Source organism: Drosophila subobscura, chromosome E (assembly GCF_008121235.1).
Source record: "Drosophila subobscura isolate 14011-0131.10 chromosome E, UCBerk_Dsub_1.0, whole genome shotgun sequence".
NCBI lineage: Eukaryota > Metazoa > Arthropoda > Insecta > Diptera > Drosophilidae > Drosophila > Drosophila subobscura.
This window is the reverse complement of record NC_048531.1, coordinates 7,693,500-7,719,837: the sequence shown is the minus strand read 5'-3', so window position 1 is coordinate 7,719,837 and position 26,338 is coordinate 7,693,500. Positions and strand designations below refer to the sequence as shown.

Below are 26,338 nucleotides of genomic sequence, written 5' to 3'. Positions count from 1 at the left end.
GGTAAAGCGGTGGTTTGTTGTTACCCTGCCAATAATCCTCTGTATCCTTTAACTGATTTAAAGCAGATATGCTTTGCAGAAAATCAACTGTTAAAAAAATGTTCAGCTGCACTGTTCGAATCCAAGTTTATGTTAACATCTGCTGCGCTTCCATGGGCTGATGATACGGTAAATAATATTTCTTAATGTTTTGAGCTGGAAACAGCGCGCACAAGTCTATCCGGTTCCCAGTGTACCTTTCTGTTGAAATAATTGTTGTTGTTGCCATAATATACATATGTAAATATAATTACTTCAAAGAGCTGCAGCAATCACACATAAATTATGTATATAGGTATGTGTGTATGTTTGTATATACAAACATAAGTGGAAATTACAGTAAATTATAGAGCCTGATCTGTGAGTAAAGCTACGTATTTACACACATACATACATATGTATATGTACATTTGCCTGTCTGTATGTGCATATGTATGTATGTTAATATTGCATTTAGGATCGAAAGTTTTGTGTAAAAACTATAATATTGAATCACCCAAGCAAGGGTCTAAAGATAAAGATCTGTGCACAGACAGTATGCATTGCGTTCGGCCGTTCCATTTATTTTTGTTGGATTTATAGAAACAGCCCATTGACGACAATGCTTTGGCGCTTTACGATTAGATTAGATTTACATTTGCGATTTATATACACACATTTGTACATACATATGTATGTATGTACAAACATATTTTTATGTATTTAACTCATTATATGTGGCTTATAAAATCCTTTTTTCCGTCAAGATTCGTGTACGATGGCGGCTCATCCTTTCGCATTCTATCGAATGCTTTTTGAACCGAGAACAGGGCATAGCTTAGATAGGCTGCAAAGAACAGGGAAAGGAATGAATAGTCGTTATTGTTAATGAGATGACCGCATACCTGTAAATGGCACCACCATTATAGGAACAAAGGGCCAGTTGCCATTGGCCAGCAAAACAACGCCCAGATATACCATGAGGTACAAGAAGAATCCACAGGTTATCATCCATGGCACGAACAGCTTATACTTGTCCTTCAGTTACCAAAACGAATAAAGAAGTTAATCAATCGAAGCCTGCAGCTAGATGCACACTTGGACGTACCTTTATGGCACCAATTACTAGGCATACGCTTCCCAGTATTTGCAGCGCCGACACATGTATACCCAGGTCGTACGATCCATCTGCAAATTGTATTTGATATGAGATAACTCGACAAACTTCGCGATTCGATTGTAATACATCGCCAGAAATGGTCATCCATTAGAACCAAGTAGACAATGGCAAAGACCACAGACAGCACTCCTGTAAGGATAATGCCATTTTTGCTGTCTAATTTGAGCATTTTCACGCTTTTAGTTTTCTTTCTTGCGCGGGCAGTCCGTTTGTAAGGAAGACTTTTTCACAAATAAATTTGATATATTTCGACAAGGGGAGCTTTTTCTCTCCCAATCTTATCAGTTACCTATCTGGCACGGCACTCACTTCCTCTCTTATATAGCCCATGCCCATGTACATATGTATATTTACAGATATATTCACTGGATGACATTTGCTGTGACCAATATTTGCACTTTATTTCATCACAAAGCGGTGGGGATTGAGCATTTACTATGGGCGGTTGGAAGGGGTCCCCTAAATTGGTATTTCCAACTTCTTTCCTAAAGAAAATCGAATAGAAAGCGCCGTCAACGTACAGAAACAATTCTGTAGTTATTATCCACGGAAGGAATAGTTTGTAGTAGAGAATTATACCAAAATATAGAGAAAAGATCGTAATCGTAATTGATAATATTCCTGGAATGATAATGTTTTTTTTTTTTTTGTATCCATTTTCCACATATTTCCGGGCTTCACATGTATTTGAAAAATTGTACAAATATTAGCTTTCAAAAAGAAACCAGCCCCACTTTGATAAATTGGTGTATAAATAATTTTTATTGAAAGTTTTTCTTCTTATTGCTTCAGCGTCATCAAGCCAGCAAGCCGAGCCCTGGCTCCTCATCTTTCTCTCTCAGTAGGCGGGCAAGGGCGGCGGCAGGCTTATAAAAATGTTTTTCGGCTCTTTGGTTTGACCTTACAATGGATTTAGTTTTAGGTTTAAGGTTTAGATTTGATTATTCTTGAATAATGCAATGGAATTGATTAGCTAACAAATCGATTGGTGGCGCAAGAGTGGTGCAAAAAGTTTGTTAATTGTAAAATTTGTAACATGCATTTTATTCGCTTTTCGTTTTCGCTTTCGCTTTGATCTTGTTTTTGTTTTAACTAGAGTTACTTTTAAGTATAAAATTGTAATGCAATATCGCATCGCGTCGCATTGCATGGCATTGCTTTCATATGTATTGATGTATGTATAATTATTCGATCTTCAGTTAACTCTTTGATACTCAATAAACTTTCTAGCATATTTCATTTTGTTTCGTTTCGTTTTGCGTCTCGTTAAGTTAATTTCGAGCAGCCGTAAGTCGTAATATCCGATTGATTTGAGTAAAGTTAGGCTTGATTAGGTAGGGCTGGGTTGGGATTAAGAAGTTAAGAACATTGTTGCCTTCTTTTCAAGTTAGTCAAGAGATATAAAAAATACGTAGATTATAACATTCGATTAGTACAAGTAGGTTGTATGTATGTATAAATATATAAAAAGTACACAATGTGTAAATAAGACTAAGCTAAGTCGATAGAGGAGCACGCGCACTCCCTACTCCCTCCCTTCTTCTCTCATGCTCCTGTTCTGCACTGCTCTTCTCTTCTGATCTCTTTTTATAATTTTTCAATTTCTTTTTTTTTGTTTGTTTTTTTTTTGGCAAAATCACAGGAGAATTAGAAATAATTAACATAAACTAAGACACATGGCCGTGTTCAGGCGCCGGCTCAGGTGTGTCTGTGTGTGTGTGTGTGCGTGTGGTAAGCCGGAAAACGACGAGTTGGATAAGCAGAAAAACAATCATAGAAGTGTCGCGGCGCACGAACCTTTCTCTCTTAATCTCTTTGCCGATTGGAAAGATCCTTTGGATGGGTTCAACCTTGCTTGCTTTATTTGCCTTCACTTTGAATGGAGATTGTTTTTGTGTGTAGTTTTAGTTTTGATTTTTTGGGGATTTGTAAGTTCATTATGTGTATATTTGTATAATAAATTATGACTATATATGCATGTATATGTATGTATATAGATTTATACATTTAAGAAGTAAGTAGGAGGCGCATTATTTCAATTTCACTTTTCAACTTAAGAGTAACTGCTTGCTCGACTGACTGACTGGCTGACTGATTGATTGATTGTTTTACCGACTGACTGACTGACTGACTGAACTGGCTCATTAACAGCTTCATAACAATGCGAATCTCTGATCGCTGATCAACAACAAAAAAATGACATTATCATGGGAGTAATTGTGGAAAAAAAAAGAAGAATGCGTATATGCATGTACAAAAGAATAAATAAAACTGCATATAAAAATAATGATTTTCAGTAAGCCTATTAAACGTCAACAACCATCTTCTTGTGTATGTCCGTGTTTCCAACCACCGAGCAGAACTCGTCGAACGAAATCTTTCCATCCTCATCCTTGTCCGCGAAACCGATTGTCTTGTCCACGATCTGTTGCAGTTGCGTGTCCTTCAGATTGTTGCCCACCATCATTTTTAAAACCTGCAAAATTCCAATTTTTATAGTAAGTTTCGCCATTATCGATTATTTTTTTTTTGTTAAACCTAGAGATCGGTATTTGCTTGCCTGAAAAAGTTCACCATTCGAGATGTATCCATCGTTGTCCATGTCGTAGATACGGAAGGCGAAGCGCAGCTTCGACAGTTTATCACCCTTAACGCTGAACTGTGAGACGCCCTGGATGAACTCCTTAAAGTCCACCTCCCCGTTGCCATCGGCATCGAATATGTCAATCACGCGCTGCACCAGCGGATTCTGTTGCAGTTCCGGCAGCGACATGAACTCGTCCACACTCAATGCTCCCGAATTGTCCAGATCCAGTTTGCGGAAACGTTTGCCCAAACGTCGAATTTCATCAGCATCGACTGGCAAAAGAAGTACATTGGAAAAGCTAAAATCAGAGTTGATAATCTCCAAGGTGCAGCCGCATCCCCTGCCCAGGGGAAAGAATGCGCATAATTCATATGTGAAGTGTTATTTTTAGATGCGGATTGTCTGTCTGCCCATCATCCGAAACACAGTGTGACGAGAACAAGAACAAAAATTAAGCAAGCTTACAGACGCTCCGTTATTCCTTCTTTTTACAGAAATTAGTCGAAAAAAATACTGATAATAGTAGCAGGTTATATTAATAAAGCATCTTAAAGAGATGGATCTAAGGTAGAGCATCGCAGGATTTTTTGAAGGTTACTCGCAGCTTTTTGCTGGGCTTCTTTTGTAAATTCGGCCGCGTTGTTCCACGTTTCGTTTGCATTCCATTCCACATAAGTGTTCCATATACAATGCCTGTGCATACCTATATACCATCCATATGTACATGTGTACATGTATGTGCTGTTATTTGCATATTCATAAACAGCTGCCATTCCGTTAGAATGACATTGACTGAAAAATCGTACTTACAATTGGAACACATTTCCATGGGCAGTGATGTTTCGTTTCCCTACAAATAAAATGTTGGAGAATATTACAGCAATCCATTCGAAAGCACTAAAATTCACAAATTTATTGCAGCCAAAAGTGGGGAAGTGGTGGGGAAGGGGGTGCCAAGAGAGTTTGTTTCCTTTTCATTCTTTTCCTTTAATTTAAGGAAAGAAAGCGGGACACTGCCTGCGGGTCTCTCAGTCCCCTTCTCGCACTCTCTGCCTCTTTATCATCGTTTCACTTTGCCTTCCCCGCCATTCTCGACACTTGCTCTTGAACATGTATTTCGGTTGGTTGGCCGTTTTTATTACCATTTTTATTTTGCCTTTTGTGGATTTCCTTGGGTGCTATCTATAGATGGTACAACTAATTTTGAGATTTTGCACTGCTCTGCTTTCACTCGGTCCGCTTTTAGTTCGCTGTTTTCTATTATAATTCAATGCCTTGAAGTTGCCTGCACATTCTCGTGTGGTTTATTTAGTATTATGGTTTTGTTGTTGAAATATTAAACTTTTTCTATTATTTTGCAAACGCAACACGACTCGTGTGACCGCGGATATATCAGACCCTCAGAAATATACCGAAATAAACCTTCTCATTGTGCAGAATATACCGTAAACATACCGATGACAATCATATTCCTCGATTTTGATATTCGGTTTAATATTACAAGCTTGATGGAATTTTCTTCAGTAAACTTATAATTTTACCCGTTAGACGAATCAATTTTGCACGAGACTTGCTAATTCTACATCAAACATTTGATGGATCTCCTATCAGTGTTTGTAAATATCCTAATGGTTTCTAAACAAACCATTCAAAGCTTTTAAAATTTCCCATGGGAAATTGTTGGGGAGAAATTAGGGTATGAACAACTGGCAAAACAGCCCAGAAAATGCAACGCATCCAAAGCAAAATCCACTCCATTTTAAAACATACCATGAAGTTTCGCTCATTTTTGCGCTTAAAGTATGAGCTCTCAACAAAATACCAATGGCTAGAACGAATTTTACGAAATAATAATTTTAATAGCTTGATGAAATTAATTTAATTTAGTTCAATTTCGATGTCAAAATATCAAAAAAGCATTAATTATATCGTCATCGGTATCCTATCGACGAAGGCGTGACTGTGACTGTGACAGCACGAATACTTGAATGCAATGCTGTGTGCCGCCAATTTGAAAATGGTAAACTACTTCAAAGACTGGCCAAACAAAAATTACAGAAATTTAGCTAAATGTGTCATAAGGCCGTTAGGTGTTTTGGAAATGCATGGCATATGTAATGAATTCCGCGCTATACATTTTAAATTATGTTTAGCCCAAGACAGCAGACTTTGAGTGGCTTTTGCGGTCAAACAGTTGGTAGGCTTCTCTTCGGCTCACTAGTGGGAGAGATACAGATAGCAATTTAGCAATTACTGTGTATTTATCCAGCATAATCATTAGACTAACTATCTTTCCACCCGCTGGGCTGGTTTCCATTTCATTCCAGAGGCGTCAGCCCAAGCGAACAGTCCCATCCGTCACGAGGAGAAGTCATGGCACAAGGCACAGGCATCATCTGCGCAGAGGTTAATGGCCGCGAGGAGGAGCTACAGCGGCGAAGAGTGGCCATTGTCGGGGCGGGTCTGGTAAGTGTGATATGTACCCAAGATATGATATCTAGATGCTGGTGCTGTGGCCCCTTATCAGTGGCAGACCAGAACCCATGGACCATCATAATCCCATTTTTTGGAGAGCAAACTCCCTTATCAGGCAATCTCTTTCGGCAGGTCGGTTCTTTGACGGCCCTAAACTTTGCCCGGATGGGCAACCACGTGGACTTGTACGAGTACCGCGAGGACATTCGTCGCGCTGCTCTCGTGCAGGGGCGCAGCATTAATCTGGCTCTCTCGCAGCGGGGACGCAAGGCCCTGGCTGCTGTGGGCCTGGAGGAGCAGGTCCTGGCCACCGCCATACCCATGCGCGGTCGAATGCTACACGATGTGACCGGACGGACCAGTGTGGTGCTGTACGACCCGTGCACCCAGCAGTGTCTCTACTCCGTGGGTCGCAAGCAGCTAAACGAGTTGCTGCTCAACGCCTGCGACAAGCTGCCGAATATACGCTGCCACTTCGAGCACAAGTTGACCAGAGCCAACATCAACGAGGGCATCTTGGAGTTCCAGCAGCCGCATCGCGAGGAGGTGGTATCGGCCAGCGCGGATCTCATTGTCGGCTGCGACGGAGCCTTCAGCAGCGTGCGACAGCAGCTGGTCAAGCTGCCGGGCTTCAACTACTCGCAGGAGTACATTGAAACGGGCTACCTGGAGCTGTGCATCCCCGCCAAGGGGGGAGAGTTCCAGATGCCGCCCAACTACCTGCACATCTGGCCGCGCAACTCCTTCATGATGATTGCCCTACCCAACCAGGACCAGTCGTTCACGGTGACACTGTCGATGCCGTTCAAGATCTTCGCCAGCATCCAGAGCCAGGAGCAGCTGTTGGCCTTCTTCAGGCAGCACTACAGGGACGCTCTGCCACTCATTGGCGAGGAGCAGCTCATCAAGGACTTCTTCAAGACACGGCCCCAGCACCTGGTGTCCATCAAGTGCAAGCCATATCATTATGCCGACAAAGCACTGATCCTGGGCGACGCGGCCCATGCCATGGTGCCGTACTACGGCCAGGGCATGAACGCCGGCATGGAAGACGTCACCCTGCTGACCTCCATTCTGGGACAGCAGCTGCCGCTGGACGAGGCTCTGGCGCAGTTTACCGAGAAACGCTGGAAAGATGCCTTCGCCATTTGCGACCTGGCGATGTACAACTATGTGGAGGTGAGTGTTTCCTTGCTGCTTTCCTTCTATATCTTCCTTCTATGTGCTAATCTTGCAGATGCGAGATCTTACCAAGCGCTGGTCATTCCGCTGCCGAAAGTGGCTGGACACACTGCTGTTCCGACTGTTCCCTGGCTGGATTCCACTCTACAACAGTGTCTCTTTCTCGAGCATGCCGTACAGCGAGTGCATTGCCAATCGCAAGTGGCAGGACCTGTTGCTGAAGCGCATCTTTGGCGGCACCTTCATGGCCGTTCTCCTGGCCGGCTCTGCGTTCCTTGTGCAGCGTTTTCATTGACCAAATTCACTCATCTAAATTATATATTTGCCCACATAAGTATGCTCCTAGACGATTAGAATAGAAGCTGTTGCAAGTGCATACAATTTTCTTATTCGTTTTATATTCTCTCGATTCTTTAAATAAATCACTTTAAATGTATACTTGAAGTAAAAATTAAAATAAGGACCTCATAAGAGGTACATCAAGCTATTGTCTATTGCCATCGTGAAACATCAGAATTTTAAACTGTTGTCCCATCCCTCAAAAATTAAGGCACGCGTCGAGTACGTATGTACATATGTACATACATATGTAGATCTAATGTACATTTTTATTTGCATACACACATTTATTTTTTTATTTACATAAATCTAAAGACGGATGGTAAATATTTGTGTGTGTGCTTTGGGAAAATAATTGAAATTTCTAGTTGGCCGCGTGGCCACGGCTACTACGCATCGCATTTGGGACTATCTACTTATAGATATGTATGTATGTTTGTGGTTTTATTTTGTTGGTTGGTCGGCGACAGGCCAAAAATACGCCACGACAATGCGATTTGGTATTTTTGCGGCTATTCCCGTTCTAACGGCTATTTGTGGCCCATTGGTGCAGCCTTCGTCACGTGATCAGTGCATCTGCAGAGAGTGGGTCCGCTTAAAGAACGGTTGGTCAGCGGACGCCCTGGTGGGCTGGTGCTGGTGCTCATAAATCATCACGATCATACATGGTCATAATATACATCACCCGCCGCAAGCTTTTGAGATTGGCAGTGAGAGAGCGCAAGCTAAATTAGCACTGCTCTCTCCCCATCGCCCGTCTCGCTTTATCACCGCTGCCCAAGAGGGAGGAACAAGGTCGGTGCTTTCACAATCGCCGGCCGGTATTTCGTTACAGCAATCTTCATCTTACTCTCTCCATCTCTGTATGTACCACACTGTAGGAGCGCCAAAGGGCAAAAAATTATAGATTCAAAAGAAAGGGGGCTTGAAATAAGCTTTTGTTTTTGAAAAAAAAGCTCGAACAATCGTCAGCATTAAGCCAGCACATCTCTCTTGACCTACTACCCAAAGTGGGGGAGAGAGCAGCAGAGCACCGTTTGTTGCTCATTTCCGACTCAGTTTGTGTTGCTAATTTCCGATACAGTCGCTCGTTCTCTAGAATGCCACCAGCGCCAACTGGTCTCTCTCTCTCTCTTTGCCCCATCGCCGTTTATTGCTTTGCCCGTCACATGTTCGTTGTTCGTCAAGTAGACTTGACGCTTGTTGTGCCCAGCGATCCCCCGACCAGCGGACAATCTTCCACAGCATTGTGCAACCGTTAATTGAAAAGGCATTTGCAACTGTAACTTGTTTGTGTCCATAGAACAGGTGTATGTGAGAGTGTGCCAGTGCAGGCATTATCGAGTATCGCGCCCTTGCCCTTTTCACCCGCCACCCGCAACCCGTAAATCGTCCACCGTTTACCGATCTAATCCGACCGTAACGTTCTCGAAGCTTTCGACAAGCTTTAACCAAAAAACGCGTGGTTCCGCCAAACCATACGAAATAATCAGCGGCGAAAAATATAGCGAGGCAGAAAAAAAGGTAACACACAAAAAAGTGAAATTGAAATTCAAAGTCAAAATCAAAAGTTTCTGGAGTTTTCTCTCTATACTCTGTGTGCTTGGGTGTGTGTGTGTGATTGTGTGAGTGAGACTGCAGCGGTAATCAGAGAGAAAAAGAAGAGAATCGACACAAAGCGTTTGGGGGGTTTACTCTTCGGTAGCTTTGTAGCATTTCGGTTTGGTTTACTTACGTTCACGTAATATTCCAAAAATAAATATATGTATATAGTACACATGTACAGTATGTAGATTCTTACATACATACATACATATGTATGAATTCATATTTGTAGATACAAAATTCGTAGCACCAATTATCATTATCACCATCAGTTTGTTGTTGTTGTTTGGGATCACTACCATCCATCCACTGCCACTTTAGTGCTCGATATCTGATTCAAAGAAAGTGCTCCCCCCATTTCGTGTCGATCAGTTTTACTGTTTAACTTTTAATAGAAATTGTTTCGCTTGTGTGTGATCAAATCGTTTCGTCTATATACAAAATATACACTACAGATATAGATTTGTACGTGTGCATACTCACACATACACACTTACAAGCTATATAGCCATCAAAGGCGGCACGGCCGTGATTGCACTGATTGGTTTCGTTCTCTTCTTCTGAGCGCACCCCCTACGTGAGTCTGTCCGGCCATGCAGTGCGAATTGCGTGGATTTTTGATAATGACCACCCAAGCACGATCTGTCCGAATTTTACAGGTAAATAAGATCGAAATGATTGATCATACACCTTCATACATTCATACATATACGAATTTATGCATGTATATAAGTGTACTATGTACATACATATATGGCTACGTGACTGCTTTGCAATCTGTTGATCTGGGCGCATCGTCTCGTGTTTTGGGTGTCGGATGGGCTGCTTGTCTAAATGAAAAGCAAACCAGAAATGCGGATAAGGTCTACACGCAGATGTATCCCCCCACCTTCCTTCTCTCTATCCAATTCACACGGTCATTTAGCTTTGGCATTTGGCATTTCCGGTTTTTGTTTTCGGTTGGGTTTATGGGGAATATTGCAGATAGCAACACCTTCAACTGCTTTATTCCTTGCCACACCAGATCTCGTGCCAGGTTTCATCAGCTTCCTTTGCGCCGATCTTAGGCGCATTTGCCCTTTAAAGTGCAGTATATTCGATTGCTCTATTATGCCAGTTAGTCACTTATCTTGGGCCAAACTAATAGACTTGCTCATTAGGATCATTAGCGGGTACTGTATCTCTCGCATTTACCATGTATTGTATGTACATATGTATGTATGTATGTACATATGGGCAGTTCAAGATCGGTTAGTGTTCTACAATTATTGAACAGTAATTAGCTTTTAAAACAATTATTTAAAAGAAGAGGAAATCGTCCGACCGTTTCTGTTGAACATTTTGTTTGTTCTTACACTTTCGAAACTCATTCTTTTAGAAAGATCATAAAAAGCAAGTGTAAATAAATCACAATGATTTCTGTTCAAATTTTTAAGGGACCAAGTAAATAAAAAGAAACTTCCCCTAAACAAGTACATGCATAAGTGGAAAGTTTCTGAATTTCAAATTAGTTGAGGTTCTCCCCAACTTGTTTTACGTATTCTCAAATACATATGTATGCACATACATACAATACACATACATACATATACCAAATCGTGTGCAATAATAAAAAAGAGACTTAATGAACAAATTAACGAAAGCATTTTACGAGACCTCCCCAACAAGATCAATAACAGTTTCTGTTCGCATACACGCAGTCGAACATTTATCATACGTATGAACATATGTACATACATATCTACATATGTATGTATGTATGTTTGTACATCAGTATGTAGGATAGGATGGAATAAAAATGGATAAAAAATAATGAAAACATTCCTATACAAAAACTTACATCATCGTGTTGTGCAGAGAGAAAAGACAGAAAAAAGCGCCCGCCAAATAGCAAGCATGCATACATATATGTACATACATATGTACACATCTACATACATATAATGTATACATATGCATGTAAATACATACAGATGTTGCTAAAATGTTCTTGTTGTTTGTTGGGTTAACGCAAAGAAGTAACGCAAATTGCGCGTTTGAAACGGTCCTATTCTTCGCAGTTCCTTTGAACGCACCACAGAGAAGAAGTAGAAAGAAAAAAGAACAACAACACTAAGTGCAAAACGAAATCTGATAAAAGCAAAGACCAAGGTGGATAAATTGAAGGTGAGGTGTTTCTGCCCCGAAACGTTCTCTCTTCAAAAATAATAAATTAAGGGCCTTCAAAACGAGACAGAGAATAAATGTATACATTGAATGTAATATGTACACATTTATGTACATATTTTACAAAATATATTTTCTATCGAAAACAACAAATAATTAATTCTCTTATTTCTCTTCATTTTGCATGTTCTTCCTGGCACATCTCATCTCTGTTGTGTTGTCTCCGTTGCGGTAAATAAATGCCAAAGAAAAGGGGAAAGAGCAACAACAACAAAACAAGAACAGCACCACCAAAAGGAAGACGCAGTTGAACAAAAAGTGTTTGTGTCGCGAGTGGAGTGTAGCAGTGTGTTTGTGTGCCAGTGCACAGAGAAAGCAAAAAAACAGCAATAACACATTAATGAATTTCGTGATTAAAAACATTTCAAAGGTACAACAAAAGCTCATTTAATATAAAAATAAGAAGGAGGCAAAAGCAAGGAAAAAACCGAACTGAAAACAGAAATTAAATCAAATCGCTGCGGGCGCCAACAACAAACGTGGCAGAAAACTAAACCGCAAAACGAAAACGAAAACGAGAGCGACAGCTACAGTGAGAGCAAGAGCGATCGCTAGTGAGTGAGTGAGTAAGTGAGTGAGAGAGATAGTGTCGGAGAGCGAGCAGAAGATCGCGAGAAAAGAGCGCGAGCAGAAGGCAACGAGCAACGGTTAAACAAAAACAAAAACGAAGCCAGAACCCAAAACCAAAGCCAATTGCGCACGGAACCCGACGAACCATACAACCAGTTGGCAATACGGAAAAAGTTAACTAACACAAAATACACAACTTATACGGTATATAACCAACATCGGCAGTAGTTCAACGGTTATTCGGTAGAACTACCAGAAAATGGTCAACAAATCCAATGGGAAGGTAGCGGGGCAGCAGCAGAAGGCGGACAAGGAAAAGGAAAGGCAGCCAGAGACAATGCTGCCGGCGGTGGGCACCAACAGCAACAATCAGACGACACAAATAAACAACAACAACAATGGCAACAAAAACAAAAATCCAAATGCCAAGACCAACAACAATGCCAGCAAGAAAAATCCTGGCAACAACAAAGGCCAACAACAGCAGCAGCAGTCGCAGCAGCAACAGCAACAGCAGAGGAGCAATAAGAAGGGCAAACCCCAGAGGCAACAGATCTTCCTGCAGTCGCTGCCACGCGACACCAGCAACTACAGAAGCTACAACCACAGCAACAGCAATAATAGCAACAGCAACAACAACAGTAGCAGCATTCTGGTCACTACTGCAACAACCGACAATGGGGTGAGCAAAGTGAATCCCGCCGAGCTTTTGACCGCCGCCCTGGCCGTGCCCTGTGCCAAGTGCTCGAAGCCATCGATGATCACCCCACTAACGTCCGCATCCGCCTCCACCTCTGCCTCTGCCGTCTCCACCGCCTCCGTTGCCTCCTCATCGGCCTCGACCACATCCAATTCGGAGACCGCGAGCAATCACAGCGAATTGAGCTTTCCTGAGCCAATGGTTTACTCGGCCAAGCAGTACCGCAAATCTAAATCCTACATGGGCGTCTCTCAATACAACAGCTCCGGCTACGGTTCCTATCAGAACTCTTCCGGCCGGGGATCGAATGGAGCCACCTACAGACGCTCGCACAGCGATCGACGCAACTCCTTTGATCGCACATTCGCCGAACGGAATCGCGACTTTGTGCCCATTGTGCCACCGCCGCGACCTGTGCTCTCATCCTCGAACATTGCCGGTGTCATGGCCAGTTCCACCAAGCTGACGCTCATCGAACGGTTCGGCAAAGGACGTCTCGCGTATCCCATAATGCAGGTGAGTTTTTAACAAGGTCATAATATTAATTTTGAATATACCACAATTTGATCCAGGCATCGCAAAGAGTTTGAGGATTGATTCAATGTTTAAAACTTGGTTACAACATGTTTTGTAGCTCTTCGCCTGAGATCTGGTTCAGGGTCAATAGAGTTTTGTCTTTAAAGTTGAGAAATTTCCATTAGTTCTGTTGTCACATTCGAGAAGTTCTTTCTAATCAGCCCCGCGCCGCCAGCTACCGCGGGAAGCGGTTATAATTAATGGCACAAACAAGAACTGCTGATAAGGAAAAAGAGAAAGAGAGTGAGTGCAGGGGGAGGTAGTTTTTTAGTCATCTATTTATTTTCGATAAGCTGATTTCATTTGCAGAGTCGTAGAAAGCAAAGTGAAGTTCTTCTGGAAACTCGAAACAATCTGAAAGATTTGCTCCTCCCTGAACGATTGCTATTTCAGTTCTCTTATCTCTTTTTCCCCAATTGTTGCTGCAAGTTATATGTTATTTACGGCTATGCACTGGCACGGGTAAATATAACGTATACGCCGTGTGTTGACAGCGTAAATTTGTCATCTTTGTGAATTTTTGGTGTGCCTCGAGTGCACGAGACAAATGCGATGCTAATATACGGAAATAGGGTCTCTTGCCTTGAGTATCTGCGTCAGTTTTAATATGCAGATATTATGTGTTTTATATCCCCCAAGCCTCTACGCAATCACAAAACGAAACGAACCGAACGACTCCCAAAAACTCGGCACAGAAGTTTGAATCAAAAGTATTTATGCAAATTGCCTGCCTCGTCTTTGGTTCGATTGTAGAAAAATAAATAAAATAGCAACCGAAAGTGGTTTGATTAGCATGTGCCACTTAGTTAGTTGCCAAAAACTAGTTCTAAAATATATAGACAAGACAAAAAAAATCAGTTTGGACTCAGGAAAAAACAAGATACATCGATATGAAAAGTAAAACTTGTTTGGGGGGGTAGTTCTATTTGAAATCCCTGCCAGCAACGGAAATAAAGTCAGAGGACCAGGCCGGTCACAACATCTTGCATTACCGAAACTACTTCTTGGCTGCGAGTGTAATTACCTTCGTTTTGTGTATGATTGAACAACTGTTTCCACTGAATTTGTTTAGCCTTAGCATTGCTTTTGTTGGCCTTCAAAAAAGAACAACAAATGCTGAAACAAAAACATTGAAATGTTTTGAAAAACAAACCCAACACACATTTTCAAATGAATCATAAGTCTTTCGCTCTCTCACTCTCTCTCTCGCTCTCTCTCTATCTTTCTTGCTCTTTTGTGGCATTCAAGATTCTCACCACGTGAAATTGTACCTACTGTTTCTGTTTGCTGCTGGCACAGTGGCCTGAGGTCTCGCATGACACCCGTGAAATGTGTTTGCTTGGAAACAAATCTGGCTCCACACGTGGCCAACACTTTAGCGAACGGAAACGAGCCAATTTTGATAAGATAGTGGAGCTGGTGGTCATCAACAGAGCTCTGTTTCGGCAAATACTAAATGCATATTCTCATATCTCCTGAGGGGTACAGTACGTACACCTCTCCGAACAGTAGAGCACTTGAAGATTTGGCTAGATTCGGGATTGGACATTTCTTTTTAATAATATAAGAAATTCTCGAATGTTTTAAATCAATTTGTTTCTATTTTCATACTATATTTTTTATTTATTATAACTATACTGCCCAGGAGGGTAATGGAATTTCTACGACTGATTAAAATCAAGTAAAAGATTATCACTAATCAGTGGCTGCTTGAAATATATTTATATACATGGTAATGCTCATATTTTCAATACTCTTTTGCATACGTCAACTGTGAACAATGAAAACTGAATGCATATCAATATGGACAGGTGGGAACACGATTGACAAAAGAACAGTTTGCATTACGAGCACATGGGGGCAAGGAGACACCTGAGATAACTCCACTTAGAAAGCAGACTTTATTCTCTTGTACGATTATCTAAATGTGTAAATATTGTCCGAGTAACACCCCTCTACGCTCTCCTAATTATTATATTTATGTATTATATACGTGTGTATTACGCTGCCAAATTGCATATTGTTATTCTGAAATTGCCACAGCTGCTCCGTGTGTGGGCCAAACGTTTGTCCAATCTAAAACTTCGGTTAACTGCGTAGTAGAAAAATGTATTCGAAATTCAACGAGTATTTTGGCTGAGAGCAAAAGTGAAAGAAACTGCAAGTGTGTGCGCAATTCTTTGATTAAGGAAATATGTGGCAGAACTAGAGAAAATTTAAAAATAAAACGAAAATAAATGAATTGTCAAGTGTGCTCGAGGAGTAGGCGAAGTGCCAAGATAATGCTCTTCGGATAAGAGGAGGAGTTACTGGGGGCTGCTGTCACGTGTGCTTATCGTTAACGGCGCTGACAGAAAGCGTGCAAAATATTATAAATTTGCGGGCCACAGGAACATGACTAGAAAGTTTCAATGACTATTCAAATTTCAGATTTATCAGTCCATAAAAATAGCAAAAAAAGCAGCCAGCCACAAGAGCTTCGACAAATAGTCTTGCGCCTAGAGAACGCTTAGCGCAATTATGGCGGAAAGGTTTCTAAACCAAGCCTAAAATTATGCAACAAACACGACTTCCCAAAGCTTTTAAACATTTACGCTAGAATGTAGAAGCAACACTTTGAAGAGTGGCTTGGCTCTCTTCTGCCATGTCTTATACGAAAGATTAACCTATTTAAAGATCTGTATTAGAAGATACATGAATACTCTCTGGCTGAGAGAAGATTTGAACTTGGTCTCGCATTCTTTGCGTTAGATTCTGTTGTCTTTCCAACTTTCCATGCCCACTGCAATATATTACAAACTAACTGTAATGACTAGGCTTTGATACAAACACTCACATTTTATCATTCTTTGTGCTTCGAGTCTTAGCTAATAAATCAATTAAAATTAATCACATCATCCTACCTACTGAACAAATTCTATTCATGCAAAAAGATTACATAAAAATGGCACTAAATGTTGATTAAATTGTGAGCATATCCTGCATCCTCCTGTCATTTGCCTTTGTGTGTTACGTTCTCTAATTAGGTCAAACAAAGGGAGCTTCAATTAGAGGGAGGAGGACACCAAATACTTGACTGGCAGTTGCCACAGGAAAAAAGTCTCTGTGTGTGTTGGGGACATGACAGAAGGTGCCTTTTAAAATAAGTAATAAGACCTTCCACATGTGTGGGCAACAATAGCTACAGTCAAGACTCTCTTGAGCAGCAGTGTGCCTGGATTTTCAGTGTCTGTCGAGCGATCTTCACTGTACTTCTGCATACATAAATCACACGAATAATAAATTAAATCAAAATAAAAACAAAAACAAAACCATCAAAATGCTGAGCTCTCGCACTGCCCCCCGATAAGAGGTGAAGAAAGCAAAGGAACTCGCAAATGTTTGCGGTCTCCCACATGTACAAATATATTTTGTTATTGTTTTTGTTGCTTTCTGCCTCTGCGGCTGTTGCGATAACAATACGTGGAAGAGTGGGGAGGGGAACATAGAGATAGAGAGAGAGAGAGAGAGAGGAGGTACTGGCGAGAATTGTAGAAAATACAAGTTCAATTATTTGCTGTTGATAAGAAGGCAGCGGCAGCAGCAGCAGCCACAGACGCAGGGGCATTCCAATCAAATAAATTGTATTTATTTTTAAGGCACTTTTGTAGATTTTAGATTGAAGTGATTTCTGATAACAACCAAACAAAGACAGGGACAGAGAGGGAGAGTAGACATTGTAGTAGACATTTGTGAGAGGCACAAATGCTGATCTTTCGGTACTACTAATACTCGTATTGCTGAGATCGAATAAACGCGCTTCGATTGTAAACCAAAGCAGAATCCGGAATTGTAACGCAATTGCAATGCAGTTTATTGAACTCTCTCTGTGCTCGCTGGAAGAGATAACTTAGGGAAGTGGCTTTCAAGTGCCTTGGTAATGGTTTACCATTATCTAGGGACTTCACATTGCATTTCATAACAATCAGTTGACAATGTAAAGCAGAGGTGCTTCAAATCGGATATTCTAGAAAATGGCAAAATATGTGGTACTGTGACATTTACGATCCAACTATTTATATCTTCCTTCGCACTTTCATTTCATTTGCGGATTGTATGCTGTCATCGTAGTTACTATTATTTATTAGTTAATAATAACTATCAACGGTTATTTAGATATATTTCTCCCTGTATATTTTTGCGCAGATTTTTACGCTCCCTAATTACAAGTTTTCGGTTTGGTTGGTGTACAACTCCTTTACCAATTGATTTTTTTTTCTTAATACATGTGTACATATGTACATATCTGTGTGGTAGTAGTTGTGTGTGTATGAATCTGTGTGTATGGTAAATTACTTGTTAGACGTTGCCACTTGCATTCCTTTGTAGCAAATGCAACAAAATGCTTTGCAATGCACATTCGCGTGCACCTTTCAAATTTTGGTTGTTATTTTTTGTTTTTTTGTTGTTGCAGTTTTGCCTCTAATCTCTGCGTTTGACTTGCAATCGGTATTTTGTTGTTTCTTTTTGTTGTAGAGTGGTCTCTTGTTGTTGTTATTGTTGCGAGAAGGCCACATTTGTTGTTGTTGTTGTTGCTTCTTCTTGTTAGGCAAAAAGAATTCATATTTTGTTTAGAGCATACGATTGTCTCGCTCTTTTTGTTCCCTCTCTACACCCCCCTCTCTCTCTCTCTATCAGTCTGTTGCTGTGATGTGTATGTCGGTGGCCGGTGGCCTCCTCAATTTGGTATTTAAAAGACATTTAACATTTATGCTTGACTAACGCTTTGCTGGCTTGCTTTATAGCCGCATCGCCGGATTCGCTGACATTTAAATCAGCGCTTCTGTCGCGTCGCACTGGCGAGGGAGTGCAAGTCAAAGCTCGCCTTTGAGTGTATTCTTTGAGGCACAAATGAGCGGAGCACTCTTGGGGCGAGTTCCCCCTTTAGCCAGCTGTATCGGAATTCCCTTACTTTGATGGATTGTATTGTCTGTCTAACACGTCTCACACTTTCCCATAATTTCCAACGAAGTAGTTGTTCCTGGGCTGATAAGCAATTACTTTTGTAAGTGCTGAGGTATTTCCTAGAATTTCTGCAACCTGAAAATAGATTCTAATGTGTTGCCAAATTGCTCTCTGATAAAAAATTCTACAATGAATCTATCGACTGTCTATATGTCACCGAAGGTGTATGTTTGTGTGTGTGTGTGTGTGTATCTGTGCGTGACAAAAGTTACTTCCGGTAATTATCAACATTTTTGGTGGACTGTCTTCGCGGTTTTTTTTCTTTTTGGGTCTCTTTTTTTTGTATTTTTTGGGCTCTTTTGTTGCTGTCAACAACAACAAAATTTGTAGTAAGGTTAAATGAAATATTTCAACAATAATAAGTGGGTTGAATCGCGCTTGATGGGATTTTCGTTAAATGTTGTTTGTTGTTTACTCTTCACTCTGACTGGCACAAAAAAGCCGTAGCCAAAACTGGGTAGCGAAAAGTGGAGGAATAATTCAAACCAATTTTCCTATAATTATGACAAGCTAAAATAAATTGCGTTTTGCGAAACTTGTGGTACATACAAACGAAAAACAGAAACAAAAGCCGTCTAAAGCCGTAACAGAGAGTGACCACGAGAAGATACTGCCATGGATTTATTTTTGTTTGTCAGACATGGAACTGGCGTTCAATTTAAGCCAAAAGACTTCGTAAAAACTATCCCGGATAGTTGCTCATATTCCTTACTTGAAGTTATCAAGTATTTTTCCGCAACCTTCACTGCATTAGTAGTCTCTTCAAACAAAGACATGCACAGCCATTACAGGATACAATATTCAGCAAAGTTAGCTCCGATCATTTCTGTAATTATTGGCCGTGCTCAAAGTTGTTGTTGTGGCAGAACGTTCATTTCGATCAACTTACACTCGGAATCTGTGATGGAATATTATATGCATCTCTGGCACTGGCAGTGCAGTACAACTGCAATTCATGTAACATCGCATTTATAATTACTCGGAATCGCTCGTCAGCTGTCATGCTAACAATTGAATATTCAGCTGTGATCTGTTCCGATCTGTTCTGTTTGTATATCGCCAGTGAGTCAGCAGTGTCACGTGCGTCTACTCTACTCTGAGAACTACTACTATTAGCATTGAAATCACAGCTAACGTTTTCCTCCCTCTTTGATATTAATTATGAAATTATGAAGTTTTATTTGTGTCGACTGGGGAGCGTATGGTGTCCCAGAATGCGGATGTTTTTTTGATGAAACGGACGTTCTGTTGAAAAAAAATCTATTTATGACTCCAAATCCACTTTACTCTCAATCGTTTATTGTTCCGCTATTGTTATAAAAGCAGAAACGGAGAAAAAGAACACATAAGAGATCATTTATTGTGTGTTGTTGGTGCTGCCAATTTTTCAGTTACGCTTGAAGCATCTCTTGAGCTGCTAATTCTTTTATTGCCGCAGTCTTGTTTTCCGTGGCCCGAAGACTGCCTTTGGGCAAGGTCGTACTCAGACAGACACAACTGAACATACATATTTGCCATAATGTATTGCAAGTAGTATCGTTGCTGTATGTATGAGAGCGTAGTGCAAGAAACCGTTTTATGCATTTGGCTTTTTGGTTTCTTTCATTGGATGATTTCTTGGAATTTTTGTTTAATAAAAAAAGAGCTTTTTTCAACAGGTGCTGGAATGTCCAAAGCCCATGTGTGTTGTTTGATTTATTTATTGTTTTTATATACTTATTTATTTCACATATTTTGTTGTTGTTGCCTTACGGCCGCTAATGCGCAAAATTACTCGTTAAATAAAACTCAAGAAGAGCCAAACAGTTTTTGTGTCTGTTTTTGAAGGGTTTCCACACTTGGAGTGAGGTGAGGTGTTAGTTTGTGTGGTGTGGGTGCGGGTGCGGTTGCGGGTGCGGGGGAGACCTTATACCAGTTGCTAGAGTTGCCGTTGCTGTCGAAGCAATTAAAGCGCGAATTAATTACATATTTCGCATTTACTTGGCGCTGGAATTTAGAGGCTCTTTATAATTGTATTTTTTTACTCGCATATCGATGGAAATCGAACAAATTGTATACATATTTTAGATGAAGTATTTAAAAAAGGTATTCAATTGGTACATCATTTATGATGTATCCTCTTTCCCTTTCAATCGTTGCTTAACTTTTTTTGAATACCTTTACCGAATTCAGTTTGAAAGTTCTTTATCTGGAAGGTTCATTAGTATCATTCGCTATTAAATTGGATTACCTTGAATATGGAAGCTGTTCTCGTATCATTATCTTTTGCTTTAATTTAAATATTTGATATTCATTTAAAACAAGACCAAGCCAATGCTCCTTTCTAAGTTATTTATCATTGAATCGAGTGCTTAGCACCCTCCAGACTTGGCTTTTAATAAGTGGTTTCAGCTGATGTCAAAATTGAAACTTCAACTTAAACGGATAATTTTAATTGAGGCGGGACGGAGCTCTCTGTCTGTCTGTCTGTATAGTTTTTAATCTTATTGTATAAGCCTCATATGAGTTTCTTTGGCATGCATATTCATTCAGAGCCATGTTGTTTTTGCTGCTGTTGTTTTTTTTTGTTTGTGTGTTGTTTTTGTAACTGTTGATGTGGTTAAGCAGGCAAATTAAAATGCCAATTGCAAGAAATGAAAGGCGAACAGCAGCAATATGGAATGAACGCATTACAGCAACAAACATTTGTAGGTTTGGCCTGGTCTCTTGGTCGGTCTTTTCCAGGCCACAATCAACAATCAACAACAACAACAACAACAACAACAACAACAACAACAACAACAACAACCCAACCTTCAATGTCAATTCCATGCAGGTGGCTACTACGACTGCGCCCCAGCTTAAGCTTCAGAGTCAGCGTCAGTTTTAGTTTCAGCCTCAGCTTCAGTTTCAGTTTCATTATATGTATGCTTGTATGTACCTGCCACAATGTTGAGCCACAGGAGGGTATATGTACTACATATTTGTGTAGGCAGAGTGGGATACCTGTAGGAACTCCCACTCTCCACATTTAGTGGCTTAAGGACAAAGCCAATAGCTATTGCATAAGTATAAACATAAAGCCTTCGGAGAGTGTTTATTGCAGCCAAATACTTCTAGAAGGCATCTCCTAGAACCAGTGGAACAAAACAACACACATGTCGTGCGCATTACGAGACAAATTAAGGCTCGACTCGAGTTTTACTGGTTAGGGTAGGGTATCCCATAGTCGCAAAATCTGCTCTAACTTTTCCCTGCTTGTTTTCTGTTTCATTTTGAGTTTTAAGCTTTCGGTTTTGGTCAAAACTGTTGGCGCTTTGATTTATCTGTAACGCTCACACACACACACACATACACACACAGACACACAAATAAAAGATAGAGAGAGGAAGAGAGCGGGAGAGCGAGAGGCCCAACTGTGACTGTGGATGCTGTGGCCCGCCGCTTAATTGTTTTTTCTTTGCTCGCAACGGTTATGTAATCGCATTACGGGGCTTATTGCACGGCCGGTCCAAGGGGAGGGGCCCTGTGTGGGGTGTGTGTGTGTGTTTCGGTTCTACTGGAAATCCATTAAATTCATATATATGTATGTATGCACATATATTTTTGCCAGGGTTTTGCCACACTTTACGGACATCCGCTTCAATGGGCGTTTGCAGTTATCGATTAATCGAATTACCATTTAGCATTTGGCAGCAATCTTGGTACAGACTTAGGGTATCTTGGTGTTCGGCCTGTCGTTGCTTGTTTGTTTTATTGTACTTTTGATTTATCTGCACTCGAACCGCACCCATTCGGCGCAACCCAAATATTTGTTGGCCAAGTAAGTGGCGGCCCTCTCTCCATGTCCGATCAGGTGAATGATGAAGGATTACCACCGATTCAGATTGAGACTTGAGACTGGCACTGCTTGGAGCTGGCCTATGGCAAATGCTGAACGCAACACAGTGGCTAAAAGACCTGCTGCAGTAACGGGCCAGAGTCAGAGCTCCCCAGCAGCAGCAAAGCACCAGCAGCAGCAGCAGCAGCAGCAGCAGCGTTGCGGTGCGGTTCACTGTGTCTCTGTTCGCCAAACTGGAAAGATCGGTTTCAGGTTTCAAGGACTTTTCGGTGGACATTCACTTTTGTCTATATGCATGTACATACATACATATGTACATATATGTACAGATATATATTTACTCTCAAAAATATATGTATGCATTTTTGTACAGAACCACTAAAACGCAAAAAAAGCAAAGAAGAAAACGATAAAGAAATCAACTGAAATGCTGAGCTAAACTGCATTTTTTGAGTCTCGATCTTCGTTGCAGTTGTAACTGGAGTTGCCGCTCATACTCCTCTTCCTCTCTCTCTCTCTCTCTCTTCTCTCAAAAGAAGTTCCACAAACTAGCAGGCACCTAACCTAACCTCAACCCACCCAAAAAACTTTCAATTTTGACTTTCAATTATTTCGTGTGCTAGCTGCTGGCTGCTGCTGCTGCTGCTGTTGCTGCTCAATAACGCAGCGGCACAACGGTACATTGTATTTGAATTGCTGTTTCATTTTGTTGTTGTTGCTTTTCTTATCTGTTTTGCATGCTTATTGCATTGAAGGCGAAGAGTCGGAGAGAGATAGAGACAGAGAGGCGAGTCATACACACACTTGTACTTTGTACACTCTTGCAGAGGGTATAATATTCTTTACATAGGTAAAGATAATTATTTATCGTTTTATAGATTCTCGATTACTATTTTTCTGTCTACTAAAGTAATTCTGTTGCAAAGTATCTATGGATTTCATGGGATTAGCTGCATAGAGTACTCCCATAGTCGGATGTGGTTTGGTTTCTGCTCCAAACATTTGTTGCATTCATTACACAATAAATTATAATACGGGTTTTTCGTTGTGGAATCTAAAAAGGTTTTACCCGCTGCTCCCCAAACGGCTACTTCTGCCCTCGCCCGCTACCCCCCATCATCATCATCATCATTATCATTATCATTATCGTTATCTTCATCATGTTTTGCGATTATCATGCACATCATTAGTATTATTGTGCTCTAATGCTCTTTGCGGGTATAACTTGTTTCGATCCGGAGCCAAGTGCAAACTTGATTCCAAGACGTCGCATCTGCAATTTTGACATTTCGAATATCCAACCTTGAAATCGAATGAGCGAGATGTGCGCCAGACCCACTTGATGCCACTCCACTCCATTCCATTCCGATCCAATCCAAAGCAATCCTCAGCTGCTGTTCAGCAGCAGCAGAAGCAGCGGCAGCTCTTAGCCCGGCTCATAACTTGATCATTTGATGGCGTTGACAATTCCACAATGTGCTCGAGGGTTGGCCCGAGTGTAGTTCTGGCCATATGCTTGCCACTGCAGCTTAGCCGGCTTACGAAGTTTTGTGTGTTTGTTAGCTAGTTAGGGACAGTAATGACATGGGCGTGGAACGAAGGCTGCACAAAGGTTACTTGTTTCTTTTTTTTTTGTATCCGTTGTATTTTAGCTTTCACTCAGAATCGCAAATGCTCAAAATGCGAGGCCTGCGCACTGGCGAAGGTCAACGAAGGACTCGGATCTGGCAGTTTTTGCAGCAGCAACAGCTATCGCGCTCTGTCCCTCTTTTAACACCCACTCGACGAACGTTTTATGAATGAAATGCAAAGGTTTCACCTCACTACACCCATTCCACCCCCTAACGCGCTCTCGCTCTCTCTCTCTCTCTCTTTGTCACTGTGGCTGCCGGTGTGTGCCCAACCTACGACAAAGCGCAGGGACCCCATGAATGAATGACGCAGTTTGTGCTCTGCTCTGGACTAGGCTACGGTGTGGGGCAGCTTTGCCACTTTGGAGCTTTTCAATTTTGGCCATTCATAATGACGTCAGCATGCGTAATACTCCAGCGTGGGTGTAGCCGTTGCCGTAGGGCGGCTGCCTGTGGGCGTGGGCATGCATCACAGAACTTACACAAAGCGGCAAATAACCTGCTTTCAAATAATTTCGCATATGTTCTGTGCCATATTACAGATAGCAGATAGACCCCCTTCTCCAGCCCCCTGCCCCTGCCCCTGCCGCTGGGCGTGTGTATGGGCGTTTATCCACTGGGGGAAATGGTGCGTGGGCGATATTACGATTTCCAATCGCATGTTCCATGAGATAAATGTCCCATAAAGAAAAGTGCATTTCACATTTTTAGGTAATTTTGGGCTATCCTAATGCTCAACATTTCAGCCAACGTATCCGCGCTCAAGTAATTCGCACATGTTGTGGCTGTATTAGAGATAAGAGCCAGCTGTCGGGCTGCGTGTGGGCGTCAGAGAGGGCGAGTGGGTGGTGCTGGTTAAATAGAGTTTCTAACCGGATGTGCCACGAGATAAACCTCGACACAAGGAAAGTGTTTGCAAGGCAAAGCAAGACGTACAGAAGACAGACCGGAAATACTTTTTTATGTCTAGATAACGCTTCCATCAACAGGGATTCAGCCACTAAATGGATCCAGAACCTGCTGGAAAAAGTAAAACCCCAAATGGGGAATCAATGAACTTCATGCAACGCTCTTTTCATTCATTCGCACAATTGATAGTCAAGGGGAAATTCATAGATCTGATTACATCAGTAGCTATCTTTTCCCTTGGGGCAGCAACCTCCACGATAATTATATGGCCAGGCCAGGCCGGGCCGGGTCGGGTCAGCCCCTTCTGCCGTTTCCAGTTTGAATCCAATCCTGACAGAACTTACGTAATGCACTAGTTAAGGTTAAATTGCACTTAATTGAATGTTGTACGAGTAGTATTGTTGGTTATGCGCACGCCCCACGCCCCACGCCGCACGCCCACTGACGATACCGATGCCGTTGCCGATGCCGCCACATGGGCGCGCCAAACACGACCAATGGCCACGCCTCCGCCTGTCCTGGCTCCTGTTCATGCTGTGGCAGCAGGCGCCACCAGGCCATCGGGTGTCCAACATGCAACTCATTCTCCATGGCAAACCACAAGAGCCAATGGGCGCCTGTCGGCTGCCAACCTCCTGTTGACTAGGGGGAACCCCAACCTCTCCTCGGAGTCTCTCCCTCACCATGTAATGGCCCTTTTGTTTCCCGTATGGACGTCAGTTGAGGCCCGGCTCATCGATTTTTCATTACTTACTCCATTTGTCGTTGGCGTCATTCGGTGCGGTGCGGTGCGGTGCAGTGGGAGGGGATCTGTGGCGAATTACCCTGACTGACGATGGGCGAGAGCTTGCGGTATGTCCTGCTCAATTTCCCCCGCCTCTTTGGCGCATATCCTTCAGGGCAATTTCCCTTGGCTTTTCCTGCCAGAGAGCAGAGCGTTTATCCTTCTTGTCGAGCGAGGCTGAAGGTGAAAAGTTTGGCCGAGTGGGCGGACGCAGGGTAAAATGAAGGTGAAAGTTGAAAATGGAAAGGAGATAACTTTTTCGATTATTTAGCCGTGGAAATGGGGACAACGATTGGGGTTTATAATTACTTTCTTACAGAAATTCTGCAGGCAGACTGGACTCGGGAGCTCCATCAATATTTAATAAGAGTATTCAGCTGTCGTTTCCGCTCAACAGATAATTATTTGTATAGGGAGATTCCCTCTGTTCTGTGTCACTTTGTGTGGTCCATTTCTTTTCTCCTCTTCTCTCTGTCTTCTTCCTTCTGACTATTTTCGATGGGGCTGCCCACGCTCAAGGCGATGCTGGTTCTATTTTTAGCCGAAAGTAAATTGCAAATAAGTCGAGTCACTCAGTCGAGTATAACGCAAATACGAAACGAGCCAGCCCCAAAGGGCAGAAGGGAACGGATACGAAACGGATAAAACGGAGGAGCAGCAGCAGCAACAGATTGAGCTTCAGCTGGAAGGACCTTTGCCCTTGAATGGGTCCGTGTGCGTGCGTGTGTGTGT

At 41.8% G+C, this 26,338-nt stretch overlaps 4 protein-coding genes across 7 annotated transcripts in view; 2 read left to right on the top strand and 2 right to left on the bottom strand.

Moving 5' to 3' along the window:
* Positions 1-145: 145 nt before the first annotated feature.
* LOC117891832 (kynurenine 3-monooxygenase) lies at positions 146-7,880 on the top strand. 2 transcript variants are annotated; one of them, XM_034797581.1, is made up of 4 exons: positions 146-168; positions 6,113-6,251; positions 6,393-7,439; positions 7,498-7,880. In XM_034797581.1, exons 1-4 carry the CDS (start codon positions 161-163, stop codon positions 7,735-7,737), a joined length of 1,434 nt encoding a protein of 477 aa, XP_034653472.1. In that variant the 5' UTR covers positions 146-160; the 3' UTR covers positions 7,738-7,880. The 2 variants fall into 2 exon arrangements, with proteins under 2 accessions (XP_034653472.1, XP_034653473.1); XM_034797582.1 differs by lacking the exon at positions 146-168 and adding an exon at positions 213-334.
* Positions 582-1,425, bottom strand: LOC117891841. Of its 2 annotated transcripts, XM_034797592.1 has the most exons (5): positions 1,265-1,425; positions 1,127-1,206; positions 924-1,056; positions 728-865; positions 622-643 (listed from the first exon to the last, which is right to left on the bottom strand). In XM_034797592.1, exons 1-4 carry the CDS (start codon positions 1,365-1,367, stop codon positions 750-752), a joined length of 432 nt encoding a protein of 143 aa, XP_034653483.1. In that variant the 5' UTR covers positions 1,368-1,425; the 3' UTR covers positions 622-643; positions 728-749. The 2 variants fall into 2 exon arrangements, with proteins under 2 accessions (XP_034653482.1, XP_034653483.1); XM_034797591.1 differs by having other exon boundaries at positions 582-865.
* On the bottom strand, positions 2,285-5,182 carry LOC117891840 (calcineurin subunit B type 2). Its single transcript, XM_034797590.1, has 4 exons — positions 4,928-5,182; positions 4,596-4,635; positions 3,759-4,057; positions 2,285-3,674 (listed from the first exon to the last, which is right to left on the bottom strand). Exons 1-4 carry the CDS (start codon positions 4,928-4,930, stop codon positions 3,504-3,506), a joined length of 513 nt encoding a protein of 170 aa, XP_034653481.1. The 5' UTR covers positions 4,931-5,182; the 3' UTR covers positions 2,285-3,503.
* A 1,068-nt stretch (positions 7,881-8,948) lies between the features above and the next one.
* The window catches only part of LOC117891824 (terminal nucleotidyltransferase 5C), a 42,914-nt gene continuing 25,524 nt past the window's right edge, over positions 8,949-26,338 (top strand). Inside the window, exons 1-2 of one of the 2 annotated variants that reach the window (XM_034797563.1) lie at positions 8,949-9,305; positions 11,801-13,398. In XM_034797563.1, coding sequence (XP_034653454.1) covers positions 12,442-13,398 — 957 coding nt within the window. In that variant the 5' untranslated portion in view covers positions 8,949-9,305; positions 11,801-12,441. Of the gene's footprint in view, positions 9,306-11,800; positions 13,399-17,994; positions 18,036-26,338 lie in introns of those variants that run through there. The other variant, XM_034797565.1, reaches the window with a different exon arrangement.